The sequence below is a fragment of the Polyodon spathula genome, chromosome 50 (assembly GCF_017654505.1).
Source record: "Polyodon spathula isolate WHYD16114869_AA chromosome 50, ASM1765450v1, whole genome shotgun sequence".
Lineage (NCBI taxonomy): Eukaryota > Metazoa > Chordata > Actinopteri > Acipenseriformes > Polyodontidae > Polyodon > Polyodon spathula.
Window position 1 is genome coordinate 1,529,039 of NC_054583.1, and position 19,182 is coordinate 1,548,220.

General features: G+C 44.3%; 2 protein-coding genes across 2 annotated transcripts; one reads left to right on the plus strand and one right to left on the minus strand.

Annotated features, from left to right (window-relative positions):
* The first annotated feature begins 1,797 nt into the window (after positions 1–1,797).
* On the plus strand, positions 1,798–7,413 carry LOC121306844 (serine protease 33-like). The gene is made up of 6 exons (XM_041238780.1): positions 1,798–2,006; positions 3,121–3,156; positions 5,047–5,212; positions 5,372–5,637; positions 5,782–5,951; positions 6,060–7,413. Exons 1-6 carry the CDS (start codon positions 1,970–1,972, stop codon positions 6,408–6,410), a joined length of 1,026 nt encoding a protein of 341 aa, XP_041094714.1. The 5' UTR covers positions 1,798–1,969; the 3' UTR covers positions 6,411–7,413.
* Positions 7,414–8,241: 828 nt separating this feature from the next.
* kat8 (K(lysine) acetyltransferase 8) lies at positions 8,242–18,985 on the minus strand. The gene is made up of 10 exons (XM_041238779.1): positions 18,579–18,985; positions 14,218–14,393; positions 13,104–13,157; positions 12,631–12,795; positions 11,729–11,818; positions 11,176–11,316; positions 10,830–10,923; positions 10,344–10,494; positions 9,687–9,841; positions 8,242–8,651 (listed from the first exon to the last, which is right to left on the minus strand). Exons 1-10 carry the CDS (start codon positions 18,952–18,954, stop codon positions 8,587–8,589), a joined length of 1,467 nt encoding a protein of 488 aa, XP_041094713.1. The 5' UTR covers positions 18,955–18,985; the 3' UTR covers positions 8,242–8,586.
* Positions 18,986–19,182: the final 197 nt, after the last annotated feature.

The following is a 19,182-nucleotide window of genomic DNA, read 5'->3' on the forward strand; positions in this document are numbered from 1 at the left end:
ACTAGGATGCCGTGTATAATAATAACACTGCTAGAATCCAATATGAACTAGGATGCCGTGTATAATAATAACACTGCTAGAATCCAATATGAACTAGGATGCCGTGTATAATAATAACACTGCTAGAATCCAATATGAACTAGGATGCCGTGTATAATAATAACACTGCTAGAATCCAATATGAACTAGGATGCTGTGTATAATAATAACACTGCTAGAATACAATATGAACTAGGATGCTGTGTATAATAATAACACTGCTAGAATACAATATGAACTAGGATGCCGTGTATAATAATAACACTGCTAGAATCCAATATGAACTAGGATGCCGTGTATAATAATAACACTGCTAGAATCCAATATGAACTAGGATGCCGTGTATAATAATAACACTGCTAGAATACAATATGAACTAGGATGCCGTGTATAATAATAACACTGCTAGAATCCAATATGAACTAGGATGCCGTGTATAATAATAACACTGCTAGAATACAATATGAACTAGGATGCCGTGTATAATAATAACACTGCTAGAATCCAATATGAACTAGGATGCCGTGTATAATAATAACACTGCTAGAATACAATATGAACTAGGATGCCGTGTATAATAATAACACTGCTAGAATCCAATATGAACTGGGATGCTGTGTATAATAATAACACTGCTAGAATACAATATGAACTAGGATGCCGTGTATAATAATAACACTGCTAGAATACAATATGAACTAGGATGCCGTGTATAATAATAACACTGCTAGAATACAATATGAACTAGGATGCCGTGTATAATAATAACACTGCTAGAATACAATATGAACTAGGATGCCGTGTATAATAATAACACTGCTAGAATACAATATGAACTAGGATGCCGTGTATAATAATAACACTGCTAGAATACAATATGAACTAGGATGCCGTGTATAATAATAACACTGCTAGAATCCAATATGAACTAGGATGCCGTGTATAATAATAACACTGCTAGAATCCAATATGAACTAGGATGCCGTGTATAATAATAACACTGCTAGAATCCAATATGAACTAGGATGCCGTGTATAATAATAACACTGCTAGAATACAATATGAACTAGGATGCCGTGTATAATAATAACACTGCTAGAATCCAATATGAACTAGGATGCCGTGTATAATAATAACACTGCTAGAATCCAATATGAACTAGGATGCCGTGTATAATAATAACACTGCTAGAATCCAATATGAACTAGGATGCCGTGTATAATAATAACACTGCTAGAATCCAATATGAACTAGGATGCAGAAGTTAGGATGACAGCGAGTTATCTCTACAGTGACAGCAGTGCAAGGATAGCGCATCAGCCGAGGACCCAGCGAGGCGGTGCTGAGGTCAGGCGAGTCCAGTGCAGAGCAGGGGAGTGTTTTCCCGATGTGCTAATAATAGGTTGCTTTCGAGACAACACAGCCCTAGGTGACGAAACGCGGGAAGAAAACATGCAACGGTCACACATCCAATTTACCGGCAGGTTCGTGCATTTTGCAAAACACCAGGAAACAACTTTATTTGATGTTAAATAAGCACAGAGAGGTCTGGTAAAGCACAGGGAAGCATTGTAAAGCACAGAGAGGTCTGGTAAAGCACAGGGAAGCATTGTAAATACATTGATACACTTTTATAAGACACAGACACACAAACACAGACAAAAATGTTGCATAACCTGTATATTAATGTTGGGGTTGGGGTTGTAGCTACCTGTAAATTCCGCTGGCGCGGCACACGTCATGCGATGCTTGACATGCTTAAGATCACTTGAACACAGACAACGTAGCGGAGCTGCATGACCCCACACGCCTGCACTGTGGAGTCTGTCTGACAGACAGATAGATATATAGATATATAGGTATACATAGAGCTGCAGTGTATATATGTTGTGGTCAGTGCACAGCGACGAGAGTAAGAGACACAGACAAGATGAGAGAGCTGTTTGGAGCTGCTTGCTTCACTATAGGTAAGTCTTTATATTGTATAAATGAATAGCCGGGGAATATGCTTTACAATGCTTCCCTATGCTTTACCAGACCTCTCTGTGCTTTACAATGTTTCCCTATGCTTTACCAGACCTCTCTGTGCTTTACAATGCTTCCCTATGCTTTACCAGACCTCTCTGTGCTTTACAATGCTTCCCTGTGCTTTACCAGACCTCTCTGTGCTTTACAATGTTTCCCTATGCTTTACCACACCACTCTGTGCTTTATCACACTTTGCTGTGCTTTTACTATGGGACACTTTTATAAGGTTATCTATCTATCTATCTATCTATCTATCTATCTATCTATCTATCTATCTATCTATCTATCTATCTATCTATCTATCTATCTATCTATCTATCTATCTATGTCTCTGTCTCTCTCTCTCTCTCTCTCTCTCTATCTACTTAAAAAAGCACACTCATATGTATTCAAACTGCTTGAATTTATTTGTTCATGTAGTAACACAGATAATATTACTGCTAATTTTTATAATAATAATAATAATAATAATGTCCAGTTAGTGTATATATATATATATATATATATATATATATATATATATATATATATATATATGTGTGTGTGTGTGTGTGTGTGTAAAGTTTGAGAAAAAGGAAGATTGCTTTGTACCAAAATGATCAATTATTAAAACAAAAAATTCTGACAATCCTGGGCTTGTTGTGCACTTACTGTATCAGTGATTGGAGGGTCAGTGTAACACAGCCAGGGTAAGAGTGCAGCTCTGGACAACAGCTAAGCATCCCCCTCTATATAGAATGAACTCACTCAGCTTCATAGAGTCCAGTGAAAGCTGCTGAATAATGTTCCCTTGTTAACATATTGAATTGCACCCCCTCTATATAGAATGAACTCCCTCAGCTTCATAGAGTCCAGTGAAAGCTGCTGAATAATGTTCCCTTGTTAACATATTGAATTCCACCCCCTCTATATAGAATGAACTCCCTCAAATTTTTTTTTTTTGGCGAAATAATTTTGTTTCTTTGATCACAAGATGTAAAATAATAGTGTTGTATCAACTGGACAGAGTCACTGAAGACAAAAATAAAAAACGTTTTCTTTCTTTCTTTTAAGGTTTCCTGCAATGTCTGGGGGAAGCAGAGACGTTTGGTAAGAGGACGATGTTTCATCTTCATAACTGAGAGCTTTGAGACGCAAACCTGGAAATTAAACCATAAGCAGAATATAACCCTTACTCAGACATGAACTCAGAATGAAACTACAAGCGCCTTTGGAAATGAATGAGAGAGAGAGAGAGAGAGAGACACAGAAAGAGAAAGAGAGAGAGGAGAGAGAGATGGAGGGAGGAGAGAGAGAGAGAGAGAGAGAGAGAGAGAGAGAGAGAGAGAGAGAGAGAGAGAGAGAGAGAGAGAGAGAGAGAGGAGAGAGAGAGAGAGAGAGAGAGAGAGAGAGAGATATTCGAATAGTCTGTTTCTTCTCCTGTCTGTTTGTTGAGTGTATCTTATGATATTACCGGCAGTTCATCCAGAACTTCAAAAATACTAGAAGAAACTAAACTAATAAGAGGTGAGAGAATGGATTTTAAAGATGGTCAGCGCTCCTTTAAAGGGAGGGGCCGGTGATCCTGTTAATAAAGCTAATAAGAGGTGAGAGAATGGATTTTAAAGATGGTCAGCGCTCCTTTAAAGGGAGGGGCCAGTGATCATGTTAATAAAGCTAATAAGAGGTGAGAGAATGGATTTTAAAGATGGTCAGCGCTCCTTTAAAGAGAGGGACCAGCGATGATGTCACGTAAGTTGACAATGTATTTTAATGAGGTTTTGAGGAACATTCTTTCAAAGCTCTGAGAATGTAGATTATGATCCAGATTCATATCACAGTAATCTTTTACAAAGCAACACAAAGCCACGGGTTTGACAGTTTAAGCCTTCTGTAAATAATGCTGGGTTAAGAATAGAAAACGCATGGTTTTTACAATGAGGACCAGAAAAACAAAGAGACAACATTTCAATAGGTTCCCAGATACATTGTAGCCATTCAACAGAGGTGATCCCTGAGGTATTTTACAAGATGTTGAAATGTCTTTATAATATACAGCACTAGATCCTGATATTGATGAGATCCAGCCATCTGAAATGTCTTTATAATATACAGCACTAGACCCTGATATTGATGAGATCCAGCCCTCTGAAATGTCTTTATAATATACAGCACTAGACCCTGATATTGATGAGACACAGCCCTCTGAAATGTCTTTATAATATACAGCACTAGACCCTGATATTGATGAGATCCAGCCCTCTGAAATGTCTTTATAATATACAGCACTAGACCCTGATATTGATGAGACACAGCCCTCTGAAATGTCTTTATAATATACAGCACTAGACCCTGATTTTGATGCTCCTTTAAAGGGAGGGGCCAGTGATTATGTTAATAAATGCATTAATGTATGATGAATGACAAACGTTTCCACTAGAAGTCTTTCTCAGTGTCTTCAGTGTCAATTCAATGACAGAAACAAACCCTATTTAGAAGGCATGAAGAACGAGGATCTGTTTAGTTTGGCTGCTTGCCTGACACTTACAATCACAAGGAAGAGAGAAGAAAGAGATTGAGAAGTATGAGGAACACGGCTCTAATTACCAGCGGCTTGGAGTGTAGATCGAAGCAAGTTACAGAGAAGATAATGTGGAACTCAAACACAGAGAGTGAGAGAGAGGAGAGGAGGGGAGGGGGAGCGAGAGAGGGAGAGGGGAGGAGGAAGAGGGAGAGGGAGAGGAAGAGACACACACACACACACAATGTGGTCTGACCTGCCTAGCGTTATTCAGGTCTTTGATAATGTCACTCGTTTTTCAAATGGTAACAAAACCCTCTTAGACCTTGTTTAGCACCATATTGAGATCATAAGCATCCGAGGGTGTCTGTCTTCCTGTCTCTCTGAGCATCACACTTTGCATCTCTGTACAGAACTGAGACATAAATAAAGGTCTCCTCTCCCCTCTCCTCTCCTCACCTCTCCTCTCCTCCCCTCAGCCTGCGGCCAGAGGATTGTGGGAGCAAGTCGTATCGTGGGGGGAAGTGATGCGCAGAAAGGGGCGTGGCCCTGGCAGGTCAGCATCATGAGAGACGGCTTTCCCTTCTGCGGGGGATCCCTGATCGACAAGAATTGGATCCTGAGCGCAGCACACTGCTTCCAGAGGTGAGATAGAGAGAGAGATAGAGAGACAGGGAGATAGAGAGAGGACGAGTGTGTGTCTGTGTCGCAGTGTGTCTGTGTCAGTCTGTGTGTGAGTGAGTCTGTGTGTATCTACACAGCTGTATAGATCTATTTGTAATACCCCTCTCTCCCCCTCTCCAGTTCCAGCAATGTAAAACTCTACACAGTGCGCCTGGGGGCCCTGTCTCTGAGCCAGCAGCAGGGTGTGGACAGGAGGTTGCTGCGCATTGTTGTGAGACCCGGGTTCAAGTCCGCTGATAAGGGAGACGATGCTGCCCTGTTAGAGCTGGAGCAGCCCGCCCCCCTCTCCGAAACCATCCTCCCGGTGTGCCTGCCCAGCCCCTCCACCTCCTTCACAACGGGGCAGCAGTGCTGGGTGACTGGCTGGGGCAACGTCAAGGAGGGAGGTGAGAGACTGTGTGTGTGTGTGTGTGTGTGTGCACTGCTGTGTAAAAGTCTCAGATGTGTTGCATTTTTCTACTCTGATGCATTATGAGCATCGACAATTTATTCTTCTCTCCTCCCGCTCTTCTCTTCTCCTCTCTCTCCAGTGCCCCTGTCCGCTCCCCGCACTCTGCAGCAGGTCGTGGTTCCTGTCGTGGGCAGCGAGTCCTGTGACACCATGTACCACATTGGCACCTCCGTCAGCAAGAGCGTGCCCCTCATCCTACCAGACATGATCTGCGCGGGGTACCAGGAGGGGCGCCGGGACTCCTGTCAGGTGGGGAACGCTGCAAACCCCCTTTTGTATGCCCCCCCTCCCCTCTCTCTCGCCCTCCCCTCTCTCTCATCTCTCCTCTCTAACCCCTCCCTTCTCTCTGTCTCTCAGGGAGACTCTGGGGGTCCCTTGGTGTGCCCCAGTCCGGACGGTTCCTGGATCCTGGCCGGGATTGTCAGCTGGGGGGACGGCTGCGCCCAGCCCAACCGCCCGGGGGTGTACTCGCGTGTCACTTCCTTCCTGTCCTGGATCCAGGAGACCCAGGGGCTGCCAGTCCAAACCACTTCCGGGTCGAGCGCCAGCGGCACTCAGAACTCCCAGTCCAGTCCCGAATCCACCCTGATCTCCGGGACCACTGGCGTGTTGTCCCAAATTAAACCGTCGAACTCCAAGGCTTCCTCTTTCAAACCCAGCACCTTCAGCCCGCTGGCACTGGCTGTACTGACTTTGTTAGCGTTATAAAGAACAGGGATGGAAATACATTTACAAAGACTAACAGACCAGTGAAATCCTCCTTGATCCTGAAACCGGGTTTGTTAACATTAGAACTATGGCAGCTGTCATTTTGACTGTAAACACAGTGTTTTTGGCTGCGCGCTTGCTTTGAAAAGCTAACGGAGACATTTTCAGACGTGAAAAATAACTTAACTAGACCTTTAATTGAACTTTGCTTAATTAGACATATTTACTTGTTTTCAGCTCTAAAACAGTTGCAGTTCAATTTATTTATCAAATGTTACAGCTAGTTTGAAATACGCAATTGTTCCAAGAGTTGAAAACAGGTAAAGAGGTCTAATTGAATGAAAACCAGCAGCCGCAGGGGGTCCCCAGGACCGAGTTTGAGAAGCCCCCTATAGAGTACGTTTGAGTGTTTGTTGTGCCCTGACTTTTCTGTCCTTTAAGAGTTGGTCCCTGTTAAGACAATTCGCGTCTCTCGATCACAGCTGAGAAACACGTTCATAAAATTGATTCCTTTCACTGCGTTTTTTTTTTGTTCCCTGTGAAACTACTAATCTGGCTCTCATCTCGAAGCTCTTTCTCGATGGAAATCCAGTCACGCCGCGGCACGGCTGTGATAAAGCGCCTCCTGCAGAAAAACGCTTTTATTTTTCATCAGAGCTGCGATAAAGACGAGTCGCTTATTTGCGCGTCATTTGTACGTTCTGCTTGTAAATGAAAAAATTGAGTTCCACAGCAAAACAGGCGGGTGTGTGGGAAGCTGGCTTTGAAATCCTGATAAAAATTAAACTGCACTTATTAGCTACTCTCTCCAAACCTCTCCTGTGTTTTTAATGCTTGTTTTGTCGCGTTCCTCGGGCGATTTATCTGCTTTGTAATGCTTCGATAAGCGAGTGTTTGTGACTCTGCACCCTGCTCCCTAACCCGTGATTTTGTTTGGAGAAAGGATGCAGTAAATCAAGTAAACAAAAGTCATTTTTGTCCGGTTGTCTCGTTTGTAAATATTGTTATAAAAACATTAAATGAATCATTTGTCTATTGTGTGTGCGTCAGTGTGTTTGTGTCTGTGTGTGTGAATATGAGTGTGTGAGAGAGTCTGTGTGTGTGTGTGTGTACATGCAAGTGTGTTTTACCTGTGTATTTTAACTCTAGGATACAGCAAGGGGGGATTTCTGCACTAAAGCAAACAAACACACTTTGTCTTCAGGAAGCAAAACTCCAAAAATGTTTTACTTTTATAAAAACAAAAAAAACACAAACACAAGCAATGTAAGAACAACAGTGGGGAAAAAAAAACACATATGTACAGGTTTGCTAAAGTTATCTAGCAGTTAACAATAACACAAAAGCATTCTGGGACACACCCTTTGCATTGACAAATACAGCTGTAAAAGCACAGACCGCATCAAAAGCAGAATCTCCTACAAACGGAAAACGTGTTACTGTTTCATTAACAAGGACAGCCTTACCCCGTGCGAATCAGTATTCTAGATATTCGGTTTTACTTCACTTGTACCTTTTAAATGGAAACCAAAAAATGCTGCAACACATCCAAAGTTCTTGGCGTTTGTCATCAACAGCTTTGCCCACAGCCACTGGGACGCAAGGAACCACTTTGGAAAACGTCACTGAGAACGATGGCCAGTTAATTTCGATGTTTGTTATATGGGACATCCAAACACAGCCACACAAACTGGCTACTGAATCTCTCCACTGAAATAGGGGGGCTGGCGACCGGGCGAGGGTGGCTGGCGTCGATCGGGCTGATTTCACCCTTCAGAGTGAATTAAGAAGCAGCTGCTCAGGTTTGCGTGGGTCGCTGTTCTCCGCAGAGTCTGAAGAAAAAGCAGCGATCGTCACAAACCCGAGCAGCTGCTTCTTAATTCACTCTGAAGGGTGAAATCAGCCCCGATCGACGCCAGCCGCCCTCGCCCAGTCGCCAGAACCGGACTCCTGCGGAGCGCTCAGTCCTGATAACCAATTTGTGCAACTCTGCTAGTGTGCAAGAGACAGAGTCCGTGCTACATCTCTCTCTCTCTCGTTCTCTCACTTCTGTGGCCCCACAGCGCCCTCTAGTGACCCCTACTGTCCTGGGATGTCTTCCTCCACTCTGACAGCAAAAGAATGTCTTCACTCATCCGTTGTCATATTTATTCGTTCGTTCGCTTTCTTGATCGTTTTATTTCTTGGAGAATTTTGCTTGCTTGTGTTTTGGTGGTGCCCACTTCAGGCAGATCGAATCCACTAGAAAATCAAAAAAAAAAAAATTTAATGAAAATAAAATCAACAGAAAATACAAAAAAAGTGTCTTTTTAATGTATAAAAGTTAATGTATGCTATTGCACAGCAGTGTGATCCAGTCCTGCTTTCACTAGGAGTTTAATAATCAGACTCCCGCTGCACAGCGGTGTGATCCAGTCCTGCTTTCACTAGGAGTTTAATAATCAGACTCCCGCTGCACAGCGGTGTGATCCAGTCCTGCTTTCACTAGGAGTTTAATAATCAGACTCCCGCTGCACAGCGGTGTGATCCAGTCCTGGTTTCACTAGGAGTTTAATAATAAGACACACCTGAGCTTGTTGCCTAGACACACTGGGAGCTGATCAAGCTGGTAGCAAAACCTGGACTGGATCACACTGCTGTGCAATAGGAGTCCGATTCCCATGTCTAGCATTAACAAACACCCTAGATGAACCTCCAACTTCCATTAACCCTTTGTGGTCCTATGTCGGACCATTACAATTTTCCCTTTCCAGTCGGACCCTGTCCGACAAAGAGACGTCAAGCACAGGTCTCTAGTCGTTTTTTTCTCCTGAAAAAGCCAAGAAAACCTTTCAATGGCCGAGTGAGACCGATTACAGCAATACACTACAGAGATAACACGGACACAAACAAAGGAGACAGCTGCTTCTGCATCCAGCGCTCAAAGAACATCACAGACATCTGCAGAGCTGTTTGAGATGTTACAGTAATAAAATAATGACTCTGATTGTGTTATTGAGGAGTTTGGTGATAAAACGAGTGATCAGGAGAGGATTTATCAGTGTGCGCGTCTATAAAGAGGTATGAGAAAAATACAGCGAGCGAGGGGTGGACACTCGAGTACTGAGTGTCCTTTTGCGATTCAGTGTCTTTTAAACCTGTTTTACTCTGGGAGGGAGAAAAAAAAATTTTAAAACAGCGCTTATGAAAATAAATTGAATCTGACAAGCGCTGAATAAATGGACTGCAAATGATTAAATGAAATTAATTTTATATATATAAAAAGGAGTTAGTTACCAGTGATGGGGGGCTTCTTGTATTGAGCGCTCTTGAGGTGTTCTTCCACTAGTTTGGGGGTCACACAGATCACATGCTGCCCTTTCCAGTACTTCACCATGTTGAGGGACTGCAGTGTGCTGATGATGTCATTCTGAGTGATACTAGTCATCTGACTGAGGAAAAAAAAAAAAAGACAAAATCAGAGATGGGAATCAGACTCCTATTGCACAGCAGTGCGACCCAGTACAGATTTTACTACCAGCTTGATCAGTGTTTCTAGGTAACAAGCTCAGGTGTGTCTTATTAAACTCCCAGTGAAACCAGGACTGGATCACAGTGCTGTGCAGCGGGAGTCTGATTCCAAGCCCTGCAGATGTTTTATCTACTTGCGTTTTTGATTAATCAAAACAAAGAAATAGATACTTCCAACATCTCTCACATAACACGGATGAAGGCACTAGAGCCCCAAACTAGAGCTGCTCTGCTTGACTCAGTTTAGTTTCAGTAACGCTGATGAAGGCACTAGAGCCCCAAACTAGAGCTGCTCTGCTGGACTCAGTTTAGTTTCGGTAACGCTGCCATCATCAGCATTATTGAAACTAAACCGAGTCAAGAAGAGCAGCTCTAGTTTAGTATTAAATCTGTCTGTCCCACGACAGAATGCCGGTCCCCTACCTGAGGTCCCGGATGGACAGCGTTCCCCGGAAATCACGCAGGATCTCCAACAGCACCCAGGACCAGTAGCTGCGATAGCTAAGCTTGCCCAGGTCAGACAGGGGTTTCTCAGGGGAACCAACCGCGCTCTCTAGCTTCGACAGCTCATAGCCTGCAGGGGAGAGGGGGGTATTCCATCAGAGATGGGAATCAGACTCCTGTTGCACAGCAGTGTGATCCAGTCCAGGTTTTACTACCAGCTTGATCAGCCCCCAGTGTGTCTAGCTAACAAGCTCAGGTGTGTCTTATTAAACTCCTAGAGAAACCAGGACTGGATCACACTGCTATGCAATGGGAGTATTATTACTATCCTTGGGTGAAGGACGACAATTACATTTTACAAATGATCGATTACCGGCTAAAAGATGAGCACCACAGTCTTAATGCTTTGAAAGCTTCTATAAAATCCCCCCCCAAATGACCACGTATGGTTCGTTCCACACTCACTGAAAGCAATGAGGAATTTTCCATAGCCTCGTCTCTGGTAGGGGGGCAGGGTGAGAATGCAGGCAACGTTGTTACTGTCTGGAGATTCCTTCTCCTGGAGGGCGATTTAAAAAAAACACTTGAGCCTCATTATGTAACAAACATGTTTGGGGGGGGAAGCGAGCTGAGCCTCTAAGCTTTCCAACGATACCCCCCCCCCCCCTCAGGGTTTCTCAAACTCAGTCCTGGGGATTTGGGACAGACTCAAAACAAAAACGCAAGCTGTGAACTGCGTCGCATGACGAGAGGCTTAACGTAGTTCTGGCTAGGAGTACTGCATACGCAGACAGACAGACACAGACTGTACCTTTGAGAAGTACCCAACGATATGCGCGCCTTGCCTGTCCACTTCTGTCAAGACGTAGAAGACGAAAGGTTCGACATCAAAGTACAAAGTCTTGTGATCCAGAAACAGCTTGGCCAGCAGGCACAGGTTCTGGCAATAGATCTGGAACACAAATCACCACGAGGTCAGAAGCTCGCACACCCACAGCTCTGCACTAAAGGGGCGAAAAGCTTTCTCCCTCTAATCGAGTGTGTTTCATTCTCTCCTTGTGTGACAGACCCTCCCTCCTCCCTCTCCCTGCAGCTCAGTTTTATATAAATTAATCTGTGGCGTGTCTGGTGTCTCTTATTATTTATTTCTGAAATAATGAAACACACTGCAGAACGATTGAGATGAAGCGCCTCCAGCAGGAAGTACTTATTAATTTCACAATCGCTTCGCTACTACAGAGGAGTCCCTTGCTGACATGTCGTGACCTCGTTTGTTTTTAAGTTCTGCTTGCAAATGAAAAATAAAGGCTGGGCAGATTCTAAAATTTAAGTTTACAGGTTTGGGGGAGCGGGGTGGGAATTACCTTGTGATCCCTCCCGTCCACTTCGTAGACAGAGATGTTGCTCTTTCTGTAAATTTCCTTGCCAGGAGGCTGTCTCCACTGGCATCGACTCTGGAGAGAGAGAGAGAGAGAGAGAGAGAGAGAGACAGAAAACCAATGAATCATTTCAGACAGATCACTCCATCGAAATCAGATGTCAACAATCAGGCGAGGGTGGCTGGTGTCGATCGGGCTGATTTCACTGTTACAAACAAACTGAAAAAGACATTTGTCATTGAATTTACACAGAGAAAGACTTCTAGTGGAAACGTTTGCCATTGAATTTACACAATGCATTGAGAAAGACTTCTAGTGGAAACGTTTGCATTTAATTTATGCTGAATGCATTGAGAAAGACTTCTAGTGGAAACATTTTACAATGCGTTAGTATGACCTCATCTTGAATATTGTGTTCAGTTCTGGTCACCTCGCTACAAAAAACGATATTGCTGCTCTAGAAAGAGCGCAAAGAAGAGCGACCAGAATTATTCCGGGTTTAAAAGGCATGTCATATGCAGACAGGCTAAAAGAATTGAATCTGTTCAGTCTCGAACAAAGAAGAGGTGTTGACAGTGTCAACCCAAGAGACTTTTTCAACCTGAAAAAAGAAACAAGGACCAGGGGTCACAATTAGATTAGATAAAGGGGCATTCAGAACAGAAAATAGGAGCCACTTTTTCACAGAGAATCGTGAGGGTCTGGAACCAACTCCCCAGTAATGTTGTTGAAGCCGACACCCTGGGATCCTTCCAAGAAGCTGCTTGATGAGATTCTGGGATCAGTAAGATACTGACGAGCGAGATGGGCCGAACAGCCTCCTCCTCGCTTGTAAACTCTCTCAGGTTAGTCACTTGTTAAGTTTCTGTTTGTCAGCTGCAACTCACCAGGTGGAATCTGAACGTCTTCTCGTACTTCATGTACTTGAGGCAGTACTCACAGATCCACAGCTTCGGCTGCTTGCCGTAGTCCTCGGGGAAGGGAGAGAAGTACCAGGCATCGATCTCGAAGTTCCCAATCTGAATCTTGTCAACGTACTTCACCTTGGTGATCTGCGGTGGACAGACAGGGAGAAGACACCGAGAAAGACTTCTAGTGGAAACGTTTGCCCTTGAATTTACACTGAATGCACTGAGAAAGACTTCTAGTGGAAACGTTTTACAATGCATTAGACCTCATCTAGAATACTGTGTTCAGTTTTGGTCACCTCGCTACAAAAAAGGATATTGTTGCTCTCCACACACACACACACACACACACACACACACACACACACACTCCCTCCTCTATCATTAAGGTTTTACTGTGAATTTGCATGTCCTAGTTTTCCCCATTAATTGCTGGAGACTCCTCTGCTCACCGCTTCGTGTTCTTTCTCCAGTGCTGCTGTTGTAGGGTCCATCTCTGCGTATGTCTGAGAAACACAAACACACAAATCAGTGTTAACTTGAACGTACAGTAGCATGGAAATAGGACTCCTACTTCATCCACTCCAGGTTTTGCTACCAGCTTGATCAGCCCCCAGTGTGTCTAGGTAACAAGCTCAGGTGTGTCTGATTATTAAACTCCTAGTGAAAGCAGGACTGGATCACACTGCTGTGCAGCGGGAGTCTGATTATTAAACTCCTAGTGAAACCAGGACTGGATCACACTGCTGTGCAGCGGGAGTCTGATTATTAAACTCCTAGTGAAAGCAGGACTGGATCACACTGCTGTGCAGCGGGAGTCTGATTATTAAACTCCTAGTGAAACCAGGACTGGATCACACTGCTGTGCAGCGGGAGTCTGATTATTAAACTCCTAGTGAAACCAGGACTGGATCACACTGCTGTGCAGCGGGAGTCTGATTATTAAACTCCTAGTGAAAGCAGGACTGGATCACACTGCTGTGCAGCGGGAGTCTGATTATTAAACTCCTAGTGAAACCAGGACCAGATCACACTGCTGTGCAGCGGGAGTCTGATTATTAAACTCCTAGTGAAACCAGGACCAGATCGCACTGCTGTGCAGCGGGAGTCTGATTATTAAACTCCTAGTGAAAGCAGGACTGGATCACACTGCTGTGCAGCGGGAGTCTGATTATTAAACTCCTAGTGAAAGCAGGACTGGATCACACTGCTGTGCAGCGGGAGTCTGATTATTAAACTCCTAGTGAAACCAGGACCAGATCGCACTGCTGTGCAGCGGGAGTCTAAATAAATTACTTAATAATATTCCAATAGTAAAAGGCTCTTAACAAAAAAAAATGTAATTGTCGTCCTTCACCCAAGGATAGTAATAATACTCCCATTGCATAGCAGTGTGATCCAGTCCTGGTTTCACTAGGAGTTTAATAATCAGACACACCTGAGCTTGTTAGCTAGACACACTGGAGGCTGATCAAGCTGGTAGTAAAACCTGGACTGGGTGACACTGCTCTGCAATAAGAGCCCGATTTCCATCCCCGTTCTCAACCCCCCCCTAGTCGTCCTCACCTTCTGCACATGGTTGATCTCGTCGTGCTTGCGTTTCTGGTTGCGTGTGATTTTTCTCTCTGGCTGCTCGGACAGCTCACTCATGTACTGGTCTGTGTTTTTCTGCACCGCATCCTTCAGTGTCTTAGTGAGAGCCAGTCTGTTCTTATCGACCCACTCATCCAGGCGCCTGTTAACTGGAGGAGCCACCACAAGAGGGCGACAGAGGAGGGGAAACAGACAGGAACTAAAATAAAAAGTCTAAGCAAAACTAGCAAAAAATCACATGTCTACACAGGGTTGGGAATTAGACTCCTATTGCACAGCAGTGTCACCCAGTCCAGGTTTTACTACCAGCTTCATCAGCCCCCAGTGTGTCTAGCTAACAAGCTCAGGTGTGTCTGATTATTAAACTCCTAGTGAAAGCAGGAATGGATCACACTGCTGTGCGGCGGGAGTCTTATTTCCAAGTTTTTCGTTTGACAAGCAGAACGCACAAACCAGATCGCGAATAATAAGCGACTCGTTTTTATTAAAGTTATAAATGGACAAATAGAAGTATTTACTAAAAGGCTCTTAACCCTTTGCGGTCCATTTATTCAGCGCTTGTCGGGTCCAATTTATTTTCACACATGCGGTTTAAAATATTTTTAAAAACAGGTTTAAAAAGGCACCGAATCGCAAAAGGACACTCAGTACTGCATCTCCAGCCCCACCCCTTGCTCGCTGTATTTATCGCATACCTCTATAGACGTGCGCACTGATAAATCCTCTCCTGATCACTCGTTTTATCCCCAAACTCCTCAATAATGCGATCCGAGTCATTAACAACTCAATGTTGAAGCGTTTTTTAAATCGCCTCCCCTGCTATACTGTGGATTCAGAATATATACTGTGATCGTAGGAGTTGGCTTCCTGTTTTTACAGTCTAACTGTGCATGCCTCGGTTGCAATACACACAGGCACTTAGAATTACTGTACATTTTATTTCGTACTGCACATCTCAAAGACAATTAAACAAAAAATTAATATCGTACTGTTACCATGTATGCACAATAACACAAAGCAAATTAAATATAGACTCGCTGAAGCAGTTTTTATTATAGTCACTCGGGAGCGGATATACTCGACCCCTGTCATATCTTAGTGGACCTGGGGCTGTGGACACTATAGAACTCACCAACACCGTGCACACAGAACTCCTCTCCACACATAGATTCGTTCAATCTGGACTGGATCAGCTCAGCAGAGTCTGCAAAAAAAACAACAAATCATAAATCTGGCAGAACAGGAATATTAACAAGAGTCTAGTATTTGGACCGTCTGTGGTCCGGCCCCAGGTTCTCTGCGGAGCTTGTCTGTAAGTTGCCACCAGCCTGTCCTCGGACGCTGAACAGCTTCAGGCGTGTAAAGAAGCGGGCGGCTGACTGCACATTTCTTCGGAGGACAGCTGTGTCGTCTTCGCCTCCGAACAGCCGCACATTCAAGCCCTGAAAATCGGTCTGCCAAATAATAATAATAAATGCTGATTACTAAAATTTACGAATAAAGATTTCCGCGGTTTTGGCTGACCTCCTGCACAACAGAGCGCTCAGTCTCGAGTTGCGTCTTATTAAACCCCTAGTGGACCAGGCGTGTGTTCATCTGTCAGTCTTATTCCCATCCTTGCAACACGAACTGTTTTCACAGAGAGAGTAAACTTCAACTCACTTTTAAAATTTGCTGACAACAGTCAGACCAACTACAATAAAAGGAACATGAGGATGAAGGTAACAGAAGCTTGTTTGGACTGTCACATGAATTTCATCTTTGAAAACAATGACATCTCGTGCAAAGTCCAACCACCAGAATATTTTAATAGGATTTCTATTTAAGGAAAAAAAAAACACACACACACGATAACAACACAGGGGAGAGAGACATATTTAACAAGTGCTAAAACACTAATGCAAAAAAATGTTACAGCCTGCAGGTTAGTCCGGAACCACAGGGGGGGCGCTGGTGAGCCGAGGACACCCCCAGACCTAACCCTCCCTCCTACCCGGCGGCGCTTGACAACTGCGCGGCCGCACCCTGGGGATCTCAGTTTAAAATTACTTGCATTGCACCGGGCCTGCTGTAACAAATGCCGACTGCCGAGCGCTGCAACCTCTGTATCATCCTGTCCCCGCCGCAATCTGTAGGCGTTCTTTGAGATACTGAAAGAGACGGTGTTGCAAAGGACTGTGGTAACCCTTCTATTATCTGTTCAGAATTTAGTGCCATCTTGTTATGTTTTGGGTCCATACTGACCGGATGCAATTTAACTAATTTATAATCAATCTATTTGATTTAAACTGTTTGTATTTGCGAAGGTTCGACTCGGCTCTTTGCGGCTCTGCCGTGACGGAACATATTGTTTATCAATATCGTCAGACAGGTCTCAGCCATTATCCCAGAAGATACTATTATTGTTAATTTTACTATACAATTAAAGAAGTTTGTTTCCTTAAATCAACACTGAAGGCCGTGTGTTGTAGTTCGTGCCTATCTCTGCGGTCCCAGTGTCCCTGGGACAAATCAACACGGATAAACGCCACGGGTCACAGTGACCCAAAACATCTTATTTGTACGCATGACCTGTTCTAAAAAAACGACATCTCAGAGGTTCTGTTTTCTGTGCATAAGTTCATGACCTCAACTTAGGAAAAGCCATCAAATATTATACAGAAAAGAAAAATAGCAATTGGAAACTATAGAGCAAATAGACCCGAAACCTAATAGGAGGGTTTTTAAAAAAAAAAAAAAAAGTATTTTTTTCTGTGCATATTTCCCTGGAGTGTAATTAATGCAGGCTCTTGTCCTTCAGGGAAACATCGTTCTTAACCCTTTACCAGCTGTATGAATGGGCGAAAGGATCAGGAAGTTTCAAATGTGTCATTGTGCTAAAGAAATCTAAAAAAAGTTACACACAAAAGTTCAAAGCCCGTCAGCTCCAAGCTAGTGCCACCACTGGAAGTAAACTACACTCTAAACCTAACCCAGACAATGCAAAACTGAAGGATAACGCCAGTCCTGTTAGGGACTTCAATAATAATAATCTTTATATAGCGCCTTTCATAGTGGCCGTGGTAGTGTGTTTCGCGAACGCCCTTCTGACCCCCACAACTTGATCGTAGTCGACGCACTCAGTGGAGGTTGTTATTACCATGAGTGGGGTTTCTGCTGGAGCGGTGACTATGCATCAGCTGCAGAGTCACTCACAACAACTGCATCTCCACCCCAGAGTACCAACAGGGAGCGGGGGCCTGTGTGAACTTGCATCAGCTGCAAGAGTCCCCCCACAACATCGTGTCTCACCCCAAGAGCGTTCAACAAGGATGTGAAGTGAATCCTCACTGTCCCAAGCAGCCAGCCCAAGGGCTCAGTGTCTAGCTGGGATTGAACTGGGGCTTTAAGCTGGATATGGGGGCGTGTGAACTATGCATCAGCTGCAGAGTCACTCACAACATGGTCTCACCCCAAAGACGCAGCACAAGGAGGTGAAGTGACTCGCTCAGGGTCCCACGCACACAGGGAGGGGGTCAGTGGCTAAGCTGGGGTTTGAACTGGGGTCCTGCTGGTTACAAACCAGTTTCTTTAACCACTGGACCACACAGCCTCACCGAAGTGGCCAGACGCAATGCTGGCATGCATGACAAACTGCAAAATAAAAAAATAAAAAAAACTGGCGAGTTATTTCCCCTCAAAATTTGGGAGAATTGGGAAGAATTATTGTTTCACAAAATGGGTTAAGAGTGGTCAATGTTTCACGAAGCCGCGTCGCCTACAGGGCGAAGGATTGGGCTGAAACTGGAATAAAACTCGTTACTTACCCTTCCTCTGGCAACCTGCCCAAAAAAATGAGGTACTTTATTTTTTATTCTCGAAAACCCCAGAATCGTACGAGGTGCTGCGGGGGATGAGTTGAGCTAAAGGCTTATTTTTTCCTGGTCATATATATATTTTTCACTTTGCAAGGATGTAGCTTCAAAGTGGGTGTGTTGGGGGGGGGGGGGGGGGGGGGGGGGGGGGGGGGGGGGGGGGGGGGGGGGGGGGGTTAAAATATAAATAAATAAATAAATAATCAGCGTTTCTGAGGTGGATAATTCTAGAAAAAAAAAAAAATCTCAAGACGGTCGAGCAGCGGCTGGGTAAGGAACGGGACCCGTTTTACAAAAAAAAAAAAAAAAAAAAAAAAAGGAAATAAAGGAAATAAATAGCAAACAGCAAGGTATTCGATTTTTTAATTCGTGGTTTGCTGAAAAAAAAAAAAAAAAAAATCAATCACAGAGTCTATGAAATAAACACGCGTTGTATTTCTATATTTGTTTGGGATATTTTTTTCTGATTTCGTTACTCACGCCAGGTGTTATCCGCCCGCTTGCAAAGGTAGGTCTCCCCAATTTCAACCGACACCTCCTGCTCCCGCCCGCCGCCGCTGCGCTCCCCGAGCCCGCCCTGCTGCTGCACGACGATGCCCGAGGCCGCGGCGCATCCCCGGCTCTCGCCGCCCATCTCCCCGCTGCTTTGGAGCGGATGACGGGACCTTCTCTCCCCGGGCTCCTCGTCCTCGTCCTCCTCTCCCTCCTCCTCGTCGTCCTCCTCTCCGCCGCTGCCGTTCGAGGAGGTGGCTGGCCCGGGCTCGCTGTTCGCCCCCTCGCCGGCGGCAGAGGGCTCTAACTCGGTCTCCATGCGGTCCTCCGAAGCGCTGTCTCCGCCCGACAGTCCCGTCGCCATGCTTGTTATTCTTCTTCTTCTTCCTTCTCCTTCTCTCGGGGCGTGGCCTTCCGAATTCGACTGTTTCAATATTAATGAGGGGCGTGGCTCCAATTATTTTTTTTGTGGGCGTGTGAATAAATAATTATTTTAATACACGTTTATAAGATCACTTATCATTATATATGGCATCAACAATTACAGAAAAATAATATAGTTTAATGTTATAATATATATATATATATATAT